The sequence below is a fragment of the Pecten maximus genome, chromosome 1, assembly GCF_902652985.1.
Source record: "Pecten maximus chromosome 1, xPecMax1.1, whole genome shotgun sequence".
Taxonomy (NCBI): domain Eukaryota; kingdom Metazoa; phylum Mollusca; class Bivalvia; order Pectinida; family Pectinidae; genus Pecten; species Pecten maximus.
In genome coordinates, this window is record NC_047015.1 from 53903493 (window position 1) to 53919457 (window position 15965).

General features: G+C 32.3%; 1 protein-coding gene across 1 annotated transcript in view; it reads left to right on the plus strand.

Moving 5' to 3' along the window:
• LOC117337962 (cadherin-23-like) overlaps positions 1-15000 on the plus strand; it is a 37316-nt gene extending 22316 nt beyond the window's left edge. Inside the window, 18 exon segments of the mRNA XM_033899123.1 lie at positions 698-855; positions 1720-1869; positions 2320-2448; positions 3270-3456; positions 3852-4072; positions 4450-4644; positions 5533-5643; positions 6290-6419; positions 6898-7146; positions 7580-7815; positions 7951-8039; positions 8735-8842; positions 9391-9541; positions 10028-10152; positions 11349-11354; positions 13011-13036; positions 13385-13413; positions 13819-15000. Of these exon segments, the coding sequence (XP_033755014.1) occupies positions 698-855; positions 1720-1869; positions 2320-2448; positions 3270-3456; positions 3852-4072; positions 4450-4644; positions 5533-5643; positions 6290-6419; positions 6898-7146; positions 7580-7815; positions 7951-8039; positions 8735-8842; positions 9391-9541; positions 10028-10152; positions 11349-11354; positions 13011-13036; positions 13385-13413; positions 13819-14154 (2636 nt within the window). The 3' untranslated portion in view covers positions 14155-15000.
• The last annotated feature ends 965 nt before the right edge of the window (positions 15001-15965 follow it).

Sequence of the window (15965 nt, forward strand, 5' to 3'; positions counted from 1 at the left end):
AGTGATGTTAGGGACATCATACAGCTTGTAGGACTCGTCAGTGATAATGTGGATAGCTAGGAGCCGACGGAGGAAACTAAAAATATGTTTTTAAATTGGCCAAAGAAATGTGAAAATCTGGATTGTGTTGTGCAGCAACCGAATAATTCTATAAATTTCATAATTTTCAGTATTTGGTGTATTACAAAATCAAGTCAAGCACTTTAATGGACAGTCCTTGGCCTGTATCTGTATTTGGAGGGGGCCACAATTTCACTACATATTTGCAAAATATAATCACCAACTATTTTATTCAAATTATTATGTTAATGAAAAATTTGAATTATATATTTATTTTCTTACACAATTTAAATCCCATTTAATTATGATAATCATATTGGAGTTATCTCCCTTCAATTGTTTACATTTTAATTTAGATGACTATTGTTTTGTTGTGTGTTGAGTATGTGTACTGTTAATGAATGTCTGTATTTTGTACCACTGTGTTGTTCTTAGGGAGAAGACTTATATAGGCAATGCCTGATGTCTAATCCCTTTGACAATTGTATTTTTGTCAATAAAATTATTTGAAATTGAAGTCAAGCACTTGTTTATATTCTGAACCATATCACTATTTAAATGATTTAAAACATGGCCTTTTTTTTTTGTGAAATGTGATCATGTTATAAATCAAGATGTTTCTGTTTGTACTTCACAGGAACTGTGAGCATAGCAAGAAGGATAGATTTTGAGGTGATAGAATCAACATATTTCACTGCCATGGTGTTCGACACTGGAATACCTAGGCTTAGTGCATCAACGACAGTCTATTTCACCATAAACAACATCAACGACAACTCTCCGAAATTTCAACAGGTAGGTGAGACATAATTAGTGAAAATTTTCTACACGATTTGACAACAAGGTTACTTCAAACTCAATCTGATTAACATCTGATGATATGTTTCTGACAAGTGTAGCACAAAGTAACTACTATTGTTAGCCATAAACAAAATTAATGATTTGAATCATATTTGTAAAAACTCAAGAGGTTAACAAAAAAGCAAATAAAGGCAATGACAATTTTCAGACATTTCGAAGAATATGATAAATTTTAATGTGATTTTTCAGTGTATCAGAATTGAAATTTTCGAAAGCACTCAAATTTTTCACACAAAATTATGGCAATTTTGGAGATATCTATAACTATTTTATAAGATATTTTAGAAAATGAGTGAAAAAATGAGATCAGAATGAATTTGTAAGAAGGATCACAACACCACCTTTAAGACGGAGTTGACATATTTTTCGTAATAATTTATTGTTTTGATTAACACTCTCCATCATAATTGATTAAAAATATATGAAATCTATCATGAGTATAATGAATGGTTTTTCTCCCTGTGTCATTTTATGGGAGGGATAGGGATTGTGTTACCCATGTTTGCCCTGTCCTGTTCCGTCCTGTTCCGTCCTGTCCATTTCATTCATAACCTGTTATCAAAAATATCTTTGGAAACCCTCAACATATTTGGTACATATTTACACAAAAGTATCATAACATCCATTTCTTAACACCTAATCACCTTTAATGGCCATTGGTCAATTGAAGGTTATAGGTCAGCTTCGACTCTTTCTGAAGGGGACACATCTTTGTAGAGGAAGAGAGGTATGCATATCTGAAAGATATTTGATAGTTAAAAATGATAATTTTACATATTTTTTTCCCTTTTTTTTCAGTCGTCTTACATAACAAGAATTCCTGAACATTCACTTCCAGGGACTTTTGTGATACAAGTCAGTGCCACAGATATTGACAAAGGAGACTACGGAGTGGTGCGATACACTTTAGGGGAACCTAGCTCCTACTTTGAAATTGACAATATCACGGTAAAAAAATTTGACATCATTTTCAATTACCATTCATAAATCTATTAAATTTTACTGAAATATATACTTGATTGATTTTGAAGGCTTCTTTGGTTTTCAAGATAATAATGTTTATTTTTATTTTATTTAAATTTTTAAGTTTTAATAAATAAGACTTATAACTTAGATATAAATTGGGTATAAGGTCTAAGAGGGAATAACATTTTGTTTCATGGTGACAGTATTTTTTTATTTTTTTTTAACAAAAAAAAAAGGGAAAAAAAATAGTTCAAGACATATGATAGAATTTTTTGTAATGTTTACTATGGATTTCAATTTCTTCAAATGAAACTGAAACATAAATTATACAGAACTTCACATTTAAAATTGTTTTCGATGATGAGTAATGATTTGGTTGTCAGGATAACTTTTAAAATTGTTTTCGTTGATGAGTATTGGTTTGGTTGTCAGGGTGACATAAATGTCAAAGCTGGTGCTAATTTGGATCGAGAAACCATCGGGGATGTTAACATACAGGTTACAGCTTACGACAGTCCCAATACTCCGGACATCAGTATCAGAAGGTTCGCCACTACCACAGTAAGTACAGTTTTAATTTAGGTGTTTTGTCCCTCAGGCTGCCTTGAACTCCCCTTTCTTCACCTCCTTCTCCCTACTCTTTTTCAGACCCCCTTTCTCAAGCTCCTCCTCCTTTTCCCCCCATCACCCCCTCCCCTTCCTCAGAACCTCTCTTGAGATCCTCCCCCTCCTCATCTCCCTCCCCTCCCTAGATTCTCTCTCTGGAGCTTTGTACCCTCCTCATCATCCCCTCCCAATCGGCCCCTTCCATCCTTCAGACCCTCTCTTGGGCTCTTTCCCCTTCTAATCACCTCATCAACCCCTCCCCTCTCTCAGACACTTTCTAGAGCTCCTCCTCATCACCCCCTCCCCATCACCCCCTCTCCCTTCCTCAGATCGTTTCTTGAGCTCCTCCCTCTCCTCATCACCCCCTCCCCAACATCGTCTTCCCTTTCTCAGACTGTCTCTTGAGCTCCTCCCTCTCCCCATCACCCCCTCCCCTCCCTCAGACCCTCTCTCGAGATTCTTCCCCTCCCCATCAACCTCTCCCCTCCCTTCCCTCAAGCTCCTCCCAATCCCCATCAGCCTCTTCTTTCCTCTGACTCACTTTAAATCCTTCCTCTCCCCATCCTCCAACTCTCCCTTCTCCCTCGTAGTCACCCTCTCCCCATCATCACCCCGTTTGACTTCTCTCAATCTCCTTTCCATACCAACCACCTCCAGCCCCACCCAAACCCCCAAAATGGCCAATAAAATAGCGGATACCTATGAAAATGAAAGAATTAAAATTTCATTTAAAATTGTTGTCTGTCATTTCATTGTCAACATTTTTTGATGCCCAGGTGTATGTTTATCTGGATGACATCAACGACAACAAGCCACGGTTTAGTCAAGCTCAATACTCCACCACGATTGTGGAAACCATTCCGATGGGAACCAGTATCTTACAAGTGCGAGCCAGTGACCTTGACCTTGGTTTGAATGCCCTTATCGCCTTTGAAAAGATTCCTGGCAGTGGTGATATTAATGGTATGTATTGTAAATTTCTTAATTAGATTGAAGAGAAAATTCCAATTTAAAACAAACAGAAATATATATATTTTTCAAGGTTTTGGGCAATTTATGAATTTTCTAGATTGCAATTTAAGTCATTTCAGGATTGATTTGTTTGGTTTGTTTTGTTTAACGTCCTATTAATAGCCAGAGTCATTTAAGGACGTACCAGGTTTTGGAGGTGGAGGAAAGCCAGAGTACCCGGAGAAAAAAACACTTTTTCATTTCAGGACAAGAGAGTAACATCAGTATATATTATAATTGGACATGGTCTTCTATTTGGATAATGTTGTTGTAACCCTAAGCGTGTCAGATTAGATCGTTTTCATTTGTATGATATAGATCAAAATATTTTCTGTCCTTTTTTGCAGAATTATTCCGTGTCAGTAGACGATCTGGTGCCATAGAGATCCAGCAAAGTCTACTGCGTAACTCAGGAGTGTATACATTCAACGTAACAGCCACAGACATGGATGGCAATGGTCCATTTACTGCTATGGCGGGCGTGAAGATTACGGTTTTGCAGGCAACCAATTCGTACCCGGAATGGAGGACACCTCCTTTTGCCAATATGAGCATCAATGTCCTCGAGGTAATTTTTAGAAACATTGTCAAACTGAATTAATTAAACACACAATGAAAGGATTTAAAACTGAATTAATTAAACAAACAGTGAAAGGATTTAATGTACAATGCCCTTCAGGTAGGGAATAAGATGTGTACCTACTGGCCTGTTATCAGTATGTGACCAGGTGGTGTATCCTGCATGGTGTCTGAAATGAAATATAAAAATATGTTAATGAAATTAATAATGCAGCCAATTGAAATTAAAAATAAAATTTAGAAAGAGAAAATATTTGGTTAAATGCTATGATCTTAAAAATGAAATTTAAATGTTAAAACTTTAAAAATGAAAATGAAATGTTTGTAATTCAAAATTTGAAAACTGAAACAGTATTTATTTTATAGAGCCAGTACCTTGGAATGCTGGTTTACGACGTTCATGCTTCCGACTCAGACCGAGGAGTAAACGGTATGGTCGATTATGGTTTCTATCACAACGGTGTATACACGACCGCTACACCAGAGTTCATGATCAACTCCATCACTGGTGTCATCCGAGCCCAGAGAGTGTACGATCGTGAGGAAGTTGACCGTTACGTGGTAAGTGTGTTTGGTGCAACATTAATCGGATAGGAATGAATTCAATAGTTGTATTTATTATACCTTTCCTTATTTTAACACTATATAAAAAGTGGACAATAGAAATGCTATTTGAACCACATCCTCCAAAAATGGTTAGTAACTAGGTTAATAGTAAAAAGTGCTATTTTCCTGCATTCATATTTTTGTATTTTTTGTATTTTTTTTTTTTTTTTTTATTCCTTTCAGTTTTGATTGGACAATGTATTGGTCACATCTCTCCTGATAGTCTCTACTACCATTCCTTGTATTTCAACTAAGTTTTGTAAAAGCCCCTCCTACCACAAAGTGTTTGGAAGTTTTGTTTCAGTCTCAAGGTACAAGGGATTGGTCAAAAAGTTTTTTGAGAATTTAATTACAAGAATTACATTTAAAGTCATAAGTTGATAAGATAATTTGATTTTTTTTTTTTTTTTTTTTGTGATTAAACACATCAATGCATTGCTGTGTAGTCTTACTAAAATCGTTCAAGTGAATGCTACAGAAACATTTCGGAAAATGGCTTCATCTACATGTTTCAATAATATGGATGAAGAAGTGTTGGACAGGATTTTTTTTTCTGTTTTTAGCTTCCTGTTTCACAACTGCAATCTTGACTTCCTTGATAAAAAAATGATCTGGTTGATGTTTTTAATTTTGGAAGACTATACAATCTACAAACAAAAAAAACAAAAAAAAACTCAAAATTTAAATATATTATGATATTTGTCTAGATTTTTAGTTTATTGTTCGGTTTTCTGCAGTATTGACATAATTCACATAAAAATATTTTCTATACATATGAGTTTTCTATATGTTGAAATAATATATGTATATATGGTTTATAAAATGTGAGTTGTCTCCCTTCAGTTGCTGCTCTCGGCTAAGGATAGGGGAACTCCTTCCCTGGAATCAACTCGTTTCCTGACTGTTGTAATTCTAGATGTTAACGATAACCCACCAGTCTTCCCTGTGGATGCAGTAAGTGACATTTCCACAAAATTCAATGTATTTTCTCTATAAAATTAAGATTTGGGACGCAAATAATTATTTTTTCAATTGAAAATAAAAAAATAAAAAGGGAAGCTGAAACTTTTGAAAGGTGGTAATATCACAAAGTTTGTAACTTTTGGTATTGTATCAAATTATATAGTGGCCTATTCTTGTTTTCAATCGATCATATTGACATTGTGTCGGTGATGTAGTAACATTAAGTAATTATAACTGCCCAAACCTTGATGTCACAAACTACATATCCTTCAATTAAGTTAAGAGGATTTTTTTCACAGTCATTGTTTTGCTATTATCTTATACACACATTAATATCTTTTTCCAGCTGGGGGAGTAAAAATTTGTACCATAAAAAAAATATGAATTTTCACTTTAAGTCAAATTATGGCAGTGATTGGCGTATTACAGGACAATGTATGGATAGGTGGGTTTATATCTGAGCATGCTTATTATCCAGCAAATATGGGGAAATCTGCACTAAAATATTTTGTTGCTATGGAATATCAATATTCCAGTCATTTTCTAAATTTGTACTTTTTTGTAAGATGATAATTAACATTGAATGTCTGTATTTGCTACCTAATACTTCATTAAATGAATTTTTATCGAATTGTAGCTAGGGGAGACAATCGATATCGAGGTCCAAGTCCCAGAGAATGCAAACATCGGAACACTGATAACACGACTGTTGGCTACAGACCGCGACTTCGAAGCAGAAGCTGTTAAAATTTACTATTACATTATAAGTGAGTTTATTTGACTGATTCATTGTGAACTATTTATCTTATAAGCCCTCTTCGTTTCTGCAGAACAATCTTTGTTAGAATAAGCTAAAAGTAGTTCACAAACAAGTACTCACCAAATCTCAATACTATTTTTTTAAACTGTGGGGGAAAGGGAGGGGCATAACACAGAAAACATTTTGGTAAATTAATTTTTATGATTTGTTGAAAAATTTTGTTTAACGTTTTTTGAAAGAAATAAAAATTTGGTAATTCAAAGAAAGTTTGTAGATATTTTAACATCAGAAGATTTCTGATGATTTTAGAATATGTGTTGAGATCTACACAGCATAGAGCTTAGGAACAATGAAAAATCCCTTAGATTTAAGTTGTTATCCTCAAATCTATATAAATCAGGCACATTTAAAAAAAAAAATGCATTTAGAGGAGAATACAGTTGTTCAATTCTTAATGCATAAATATGCCGTTGAAAATTTTTCAGGTGGCAACGAGGGCAACAAATTTTTCTTGAACAAGACAACTGGTGAGTTATTCTTGTCCAACCCACTGGACCGTGAGACAAAGAGCATCTTTCTCCTCGATATCCAAGCCACCAACAACGTCAGTGACTACAGCGTCATTACCAATCGTCGACGACGTGCGGCCGATCCTAGCATTGTTACAGTGAAAATCCTTGTAGGCGACACCAACGACGCTAAACCTACGTTCACCAAAGTCTTGTACAGCGGCTGTAAGTCTATACCTACCGTTTAATATACTGTAAACATTTATTTTATTGGGGCATTCAAATTTTAGTCCACACCTGAATTTAAACTGATTAGAGCAAGGTTAAATTTGCTTAGGAAATAATATATATTGACTGCACTTAACATAATTATAATTTGGTGAAATGTTTCTAACACTAAAACAAGGTTTTATACATTTACATTTGTATAAAAAAATTTAATCTCTCAGAGTTTTTGGAGACATCCAGTTAAAAGATTACTTAAACCTGTGATAGGTTTTAATTTAGTTGTTTAACTTTTTTAATTTTTAAAGAAATTACTTAATTTTGTCCAAAAGTCTAAAAGTGTATTTCTAAACTATTGATAGGACATTTAGAAATCATATATAAAGAAATGATTGTTTTTGAGAATAACTGGATATATGTTTCATATCTAAAGGTGTTTCTACCCGATCTGCGATTGGTCAGAGTATTATCAAGGTGCAGGCTATCGACGTTGATTCAACCGATATAAAATACAGTATCACCACCGGCAATTCCGAGGCACTGTTCGTCATCGATGAGATCACCGGCATCATCTCCAACAGAGTACTGATGTCGAATACCAACAACCAGGTGTATAACCTGCAAGTCCAGGCGCGGGATAGTAACCTACAAGATAACGCCAATGTACAGGTGATTAGTTTGGAGAAACAATCATTAGTAATCATATTTTAAATATTCAATAGGAACTTATCTGAATTGTACATAATTTTCTTAAATTCTTTGCAAAGAAAATTCTACATTTAAAAAAAAAATTTTTTTTGATAGATTTTTGTGACACAGCCTGAAAATGGAGTGACACTTGTCATCACTCAACCAGCATCAGAAGTGAGACTGTTCAAGGAACAGATACAGAAGTAAGCAAGCTCCGACTATATTATAGATGTGAAACTATTTACTTTTTAGAATAAAAAGCCTCTAGCTTTACTCCATCAAGTTAGATTTTGGTGTTCATCAGTCAAGATTGCAGGTCAAAGATCACACTTGAAGACTTTCAAAATAAAAAAAAGCCTGAGTGTATATAAGATATCTCATGAACACTGGAACAGATTAAGTTCATATTCAAATCCTTGCATTATACCATTGCCATTGATTAAATTTGGTCCTTATCAGTCCAGGTTAAAGTTCAAAGGTTGCATTGGACCAGTTTAAAAATAACTAAAAAAAAAAATTGTGCAAAATATGTCATTAAATCATGAACAGGTTTAGGTCATAGTCACACCACAACAAACCATCAAGTTTTACACTTGATTAGATTTTGGTGGTCATCAGTCAAGTTTGAAGGTCACACTGGACCAATATCAGATTAGCAAGATATCTCGTATAAACCTGTGAAGAAATTTAGCTCACATTCACACCATCAGGTTATGCAAGGTTGAAGGTCACAATTGACCACTTTCAAAATAAAAGGTTGAAGGTCGCAATTGACCACTTTCAAAATAGATTTATTTTTATTGATGAGGGGATGTAGAGGGTATATGTATGTGAGCCCTGCTCACTTCACTGTATTTTATTGAAGAAGTCATCATTTCATTTCTCTTTTTGGTTTCAGGTTACTAGAGAGTTTCACAGATGCAAACAACCAGCCGATCTTCACCTTCGTGTGTTTCAATAGTATAAGTGACCATGTGCTCTCGTCTGGAGATACTTCTAGCCAATGGTATGTACATTTTGACTTGTCTATAACAAACTCAAAATATGTAATTTTCTACTGTTTTACAGCATTGTCATAATCATCAATATTTGATGAAGTTCTAAACCTAAACAAGAAAAAGTTTGTAATTTCTGTAGATGAAGAAAATTTCAGAAATATCGTCCAAATTATTTCAAGGCATCCATATGAAAGATGAATAGCTTGACAAGGGAGGTAATTAAGTCAGAAAATATTCTTTGTTTGCTATATATTCTGAATGCAAGCAAAAAATGAATTTTGAAGAGTATCTTTCATAATCGTTAGTAGACAAAGCTTAGTGTGAAATGGAAATGGTACTGGAGTCATCTGACTATGCAGGTACTTCGGTTACATTCCACGATAAAACTACACCTTTCGTGCACCTTTATCTGGGCCAACAATATCAAGTGATAAATATAAATTGATTTAACTTGTTTTGCAATTGTTTTTAAATAAATTTTATGCTTGGACAAACAATTGCGACAATACAAGTTATCCGAAGGATTATCCTGATGGGAAATGATTATGTTCTGCAGGGCTGATGCCGTGATCTCCACGGGGTGCGCCACATGCGGCTTCAACGGTGGTGCTGGTGTCTACAGTGGCTCCCAACTCCTGTATCAACTCCAGATCTTGCAGAGTCAAAACAGCGACGGTTTTGACCTTCTCTACATTAATGATCTTAAGGTAAGATTAAGGTCAAGGTTACTATCAAGTCGAGGTCATATATCTAATGGTTATTGTGTGAATATCCCACAAACATTGATGATTTTGACTTTTCTCTATGTGTTCTGGACCAGGCAAACTATTTAAAATGATAAAGCCTCATCCATTTTCGTCACATTGAAGGTCAAGGTCACTTCAGAATTGACACATTTTTTTCCCCATTTCCATTGATTAGGTCAAGGTTATGTTTGCATTTCTTGATTTTCATAATGCAAACCTTGATACTTGAAGTTCTAAATGTACAAAACCAGGATTAACTGTTCAATTTATTTTGTACGTTGAATGATAAATTGCATTAATGATGAACATGAATTTATGTATAATTGAATCTGGACACACAGTAATAGTTTATTGACAGACTGCAGATTCTGGAAATTAAAAGATTTTTTATATTTGATACTATAAAAAATGAGACTGGTAGCTTGATAGGTTGTACTTTTTTTCCAGTTGGCCACAGACAAAGAAGACCAATTTGATCGTACTCCTACACTCGTTGTCATGATTCTTATCATCGTCCTTCTCGTCGTTGGCCTCATCTTCCTTATTATCGCATGTTACTGCATCAGGAAATCGTAAGTAGTCTATGCAGATATTGTCAAAACATCCTGATTTTTTTTACTTAAAAGTGAGTTGTGCAAGAAATATTTACATCAAATGGACAAATATACCTTTAAAATAAAGTTTTCTTTGTTAAAGAAGCAGAAGTTTGTGTATTAATTACAATATGTAACTTTAAAACCTTGTTTCAGTTATTTGGAAACATTTGAATGATTTTAGATTTTAGCCACTTTCCTGTTTCTTTAACTGTCAAGGTCGGCCTTAAATTTCCAATAATTTCTTTGAAATGTTTAGTCATTATTTATCATAGCAACAGTTGTATATAATACATAAAAAAAAAAATCAGATTTTAATTTCATCAATAGGTTTTAACTCTTGAGGGAAAACTGAAGTAAAATATTAAGATTAAGATTATTTTGTGTATTATTGATTTTTGAAAAGAAATAATTAAGACTATAAATTATGCAAACAGAGAACCAAAAGGGGTCACATTTTGCATTTATTCTGAAGTAAAATTTTAGTATTCAAGTCAGCAGACGGCATATTTCTGAACCACTTATAGTTTACTATTCCAACATCAATGATTCTGCTAAAATTAAGGAAGAGGCTTAAAATACAGTACAATACATTGATGAAAATTGCTTTATATAGCTTGATATGTAATCCAGAGGTTTGTTATGGCAATAGAACAATCGTGTTACATTTTGTGTTCATATAAAGCTCTTCTGCCTGTGATAATATGGCTATTTTAGCTTCTATAATCTGAAGTTATGTTACAAAAAGGCTCAAATGCTTTTTAACAATATTCTTAAAAATATTTTTTCATGTATTATACAACTCTAAATCGAAAAAGGAATTTTGGTCGGTATTATTTATCAATAGATGTACCAGAAGAGTAAATAGATAACATCCTTCTTAGTTATAATGAAACATTTTGATTGGATAAATGATGTATACATACTCGATTCTGATTATTTAATTTTCTCTTTAATTAAATTTTAAAAAAAATGGAAAAATTAAACTTTTGAGAAGAATCATCGAGGTGTGTCCTATATTCAGGAGGTCATATTAATTTGATTAAAGACTATCTAAAATGATATGAGGCTTCGTCTGCAGCTGTCGCCGAGCTCCAAGCCTTTTGGCTCTGCTTTTTTTAATCAGACAATGAAAATTATTCTTGATTCAATATTTTCTCATTAAAACTTTTCAGCACCAGGTGAGTTCCCGTCATTGAGATATAGTTATATTGCAGCATTATATCATTGTTTATGCTATATATATACATTATTTAAGCTTGTTGCTAAATACATGGTGTACATATAAAATAAACATATTAAAATTGTATAAGTAAAAATATTTATAAATTTTCATTTTGTTACTAGAAAAATTGATATATCATATTCCCGCCCCAATTGTATAAAAATATTCTGGCAAATAACTATTTTCAAAAAAAAAAAAAAAAAAATCCCACACATTTGTTGATGTAGCTATTTCAATGAAATAAATTGATTAATTTTACCAATAAATAATAAAATATATAAATAATAAAATAATATTCAAAAGTTCAAAGACAAAACAAAAGTATTCAAAAAAAAAAAAGATTAATTGAAATTATTTTTAAGCACTTTGATATTTTTTGCATACTCAGTTAACAACTGCTTCAAATTAATCTCAGCACTTTTAAGATGAAGAATACTTTTTGTACTAAGTTAAAGAGTTATGATGTTATTTTAATTGTTTCTGTTAATAGATGACCGATAAACAGGAAGCAATGTCACAGCATTTTTTCAAATAAATTTTCATTTATAGCAGCATAAACGTTTCCATGGATACTGCAATGACCAAAAAATGACAATGTAACCAAATAATGTACACATAGATAAGGCCAAGCAATAATTCTGCACCTAATATTACAAATATTCACCTGAACATGTGAAATTATTTTTTACTTTTATCAAATATTTAAATAATTGTCGTTATTAGCTTCTAGCACCAGATGCCTTTTTTTACCAAATGCTACATAACTATTCTAATGATCATAATGTTCTTCACACATGTATATTCATGTACATTTGTACAAATATCTACATTCCCAGACATAGAAATATTTCCTGCATATAAATCCCTTGTATTATGTACAACAATATTATCAATAGCAAATTACATAAATCAGTTATAGAAATTGATTACTTAGGTACATGTGCCATTTGGATTTATTGTAAGTGCTGTAAAGAAATGATTTGTCAGAGTTATGGCCCTTTGTTCATTTTTTTGGGAGGAGATCTTCACTTTAACTTTTATTTTTTTTTCTCTTTCTAATTTATTGGTCATAATGATTTCAAGCATTAAAGAAAAATAATGAGATAAAATTTTGATTTTGATTGATGTACTGAAGTTTGCCTTTGAAATGTGACATGAAAACGATTGGATTTTCATTACAAGTCTTCAATCAGAAACTAAATCAAAATTAGATATCTTTTAATTACATTTGACTGCATGCTATGCTTATATTCAATGCACTCGCTTCATTTTGAAAGGAATTTGAAAAAAAAAATTGAATTACAAAATATTTGTTGTAATACAGGTACTTGCACATGTACATGCAATATCATAATGTACATGTAGTGTTATCCCGTGTATGAAATTTATTGTAATATAAACTGAACATTAACGTAATAAGACAAAATTTCATTGGGGGCTGTATTACTCTACATTTATTAAGATTGATGATTATATTTGAGACATAATTGAAATTTTATAATTAAAGGGTTATGTCAGAAGGACCAAAATATTTGAGCATGTGTTGCAATGTATGATGGGAATGAAATTGAATTCTGGAATGAGGTTGTATATATTTTATCTTATTTTACAGCAATGAGCAAAAGACTGCTTTGCTTGGTAAGTAAAACTATGTAAAATAATTGGGTAAAGAAGATGCTAGGTATCAAAGGATGTAATTAAACTGATTTTTTTTTTTAAATTTGATAACAAAAATCAGTCATATTAAATTTTAAAAGTCAATATTTTTTGTCTGGATGAAGGGATTGGTATATTTGATAACAAACTCAGTAATATTTCAAAAAGTCAATTTTGTGAAATCTTTTATCTTTCAAAGATGATTAAGAACTTAGAAATCTTTTTTTTAAAAATCTTTTATCTATCATAGATGATTAAGATATACATGTATTTGCATTAAGTATGTTTGTCGGAGGAACAGATTAATATGATGTTGGTTTATTCTTACAGAAACCAGAACCGAGGAGCGATTCGAACAGGTAAGTAAATTCATCTCTAATGAGATTAACATAATTATCATTGTATCTAGTTGGTAAAAAATATTTGTTTATTTTTCCTGATTATTCTTTCTTTAATCACAGAACTTATGAATTTATATTTTAGTTCTTTTTCAAAGATCTGCCCCTCCCCTAGTGTAAACATTTATATTAAAGTTTTGTATGGGCTTATTTGTGAACAACCTTTCAGCTTACTTTTTAAAAATTGATGATACTGGAAAAATTGTGATAGTTGAAAATGTCATTGATCAAATGATCTTTAAAAAAAAATGAGATAAAATTTAAAAGATGTCATGATTGTTATATATTAATTAATGAATTTCTATAATAACCTTGATGAAGGCTATCTTTCAATTTTGTTGAATTTTTTTTTTTTTTTTTTTTTAGCCTCCTCAACAAAATGTGAACCCTATGTACGATAACTATGCGTATCAACCAGAAACAGTCACCTACGCCAAGGTCGTGAAAAAACACCAAGAACCTGAGCGACCTAAATACCCTGAACCTGAGCTTCAGTTGGAGTTCCAACCGGAATACATTGAAGAACCTGAACCGATCATCGTCGACGAAGTTTTAACTACAGAATATGTGCCACAGGATCCTTCTCCACGATCGTCTGAAATTCCAAGTGAAATGAGGATCGAGACTACTATCGATGATAATGACGGCGGTAGAGCGTCTCCCGAGGAACCAGCCGGGTATCGGATAGAAACATCCTATTAGATTTTTCCAAGAAAAAAGAATTTAGAGAAGAAAAAACAGTCTCAAATATTTTTTTATGAAATTTCAAAATTGAAAATTAGATTTTACTGAAGAATAAATTATTAGTGCTATCAGAATAATTACACTGCAAATTGAATTTGAATAAAATTTTGTAAAACGTCATTTAAAAATGTTTAAGCAGGTTGTAATATTGACCTGAACTTTTGTTTGATGAAATATTACCTGATAAATCTTTGAATGCAATTGTCCTAAAGTCATTGTCAACGAAGCTGCCTACTCCAGAATGGAGAAAAAGGACATTTTAATTTCTTCCATGAATAAATTTTCTTTATCTTTGAAAGAATGATGTAGTTTGTGATATTAGAGAATATATGCAATGTCAATGTAACAATCCAGATCGCTTATCATTATTCACTTTTTCACTTATATTCTTGTGAAATTTATAAAAGAATATCATCATCTGTTGATAAAGTGTAAATTAGATTTAGATCACTGTGACCTACTTTCTGGCATCACTGACTTTTTTCCAGAATTTTGTACACTAATAAATGCGAGGGTCAATATACATTTGAATGTTTTACAAACAAATTCTAGTTGGAAAAATTGGCTTGATAAAAAGTTTTTATCAATATTTTACATGGTTTGGAATTGTTTTTTGAAAATCCCATCATATAATTGTTTTTTCCAAGAAGTGCTCTACTTTTTGTTTTTGGGTTTTTTTTCTTCGTTTTTTTTTTTTTTTTTTTTATCACAATTGAATGAGTGCTTTTGAATGTGTATACTTGTGTAGAAATACAGTTACTTTATTAGTGAATTAATCTTGCCAAGGATTTGTGTATAATTATACACAGACTTCTGGGCCCATTAAACTTACATTGCTCATTACTGTCTTTTTTATACAATAGAAAATGTATTGTTCTTGTGTGTGTTTTGGTGTGTAAGGGGGTTGGGGAAATGTCTCTTCTGAGATGATTGGTGGACGGAAGAGGAGAGTCTTGCTTGTGTAAGGGAGAAAGAGGGGGTTGGGAGGGGGAGGGGGGGGGGGGGGGGGGGGGGGACATGTGACACAATTATTATAAGAATATTATCAGCTTTTGTGATAGTAATAATTTAGGCTGGTACATCTACCCAATATCAGTAATGAGTGATATTGATGTTTTTGAATCTCTCGTCATTTTCATGTTTTTCAGGGGACATGTTAGAACCTAAAATAACGCTATTATAATATTGGATTACAGGAACAAATTAAAAATAACCTATCTTAAAAGAAAATTAGCATATTTGAGGTGTGATTCATTTAAATAAAATACGATAGTTTTTGATTTGTTACATTTCTGTGAAAATCCATACTTGTGGAAAAAGACACTTGAAATATTGTATTTTTAGTTTGTACAGTGGGTTGAGAGCGTCTGAGATTCAATTACTATTTCACCTGTGTGTGCTTTTCAAACAATGTATATTATCGTTCCACAGAATGTCTCCAAAGTATACTTGTTAATATTATATATGGCATTCCAATCCAACATTATACATTTTGATACCTGTGTTTATAGAAACTATATACGCTTTCATATTTTGTATGTACAGAGTACATAAGATATATATGTAAAAAATCAATAATAATTTTATATTAAATAAAATAAATTGAAATACATTCATCTCTTCTTTATTTATTTGTTTTTCTTTCATTCTTATAGCTCGTAAACTTTAAATCATAATTCACATGATATTTTCCCTTCCTCTGTCTATATGGTTATATCTACAATGTATATTCGCTGCTACTCTAAAATGCTCAACAAAATACATGACCC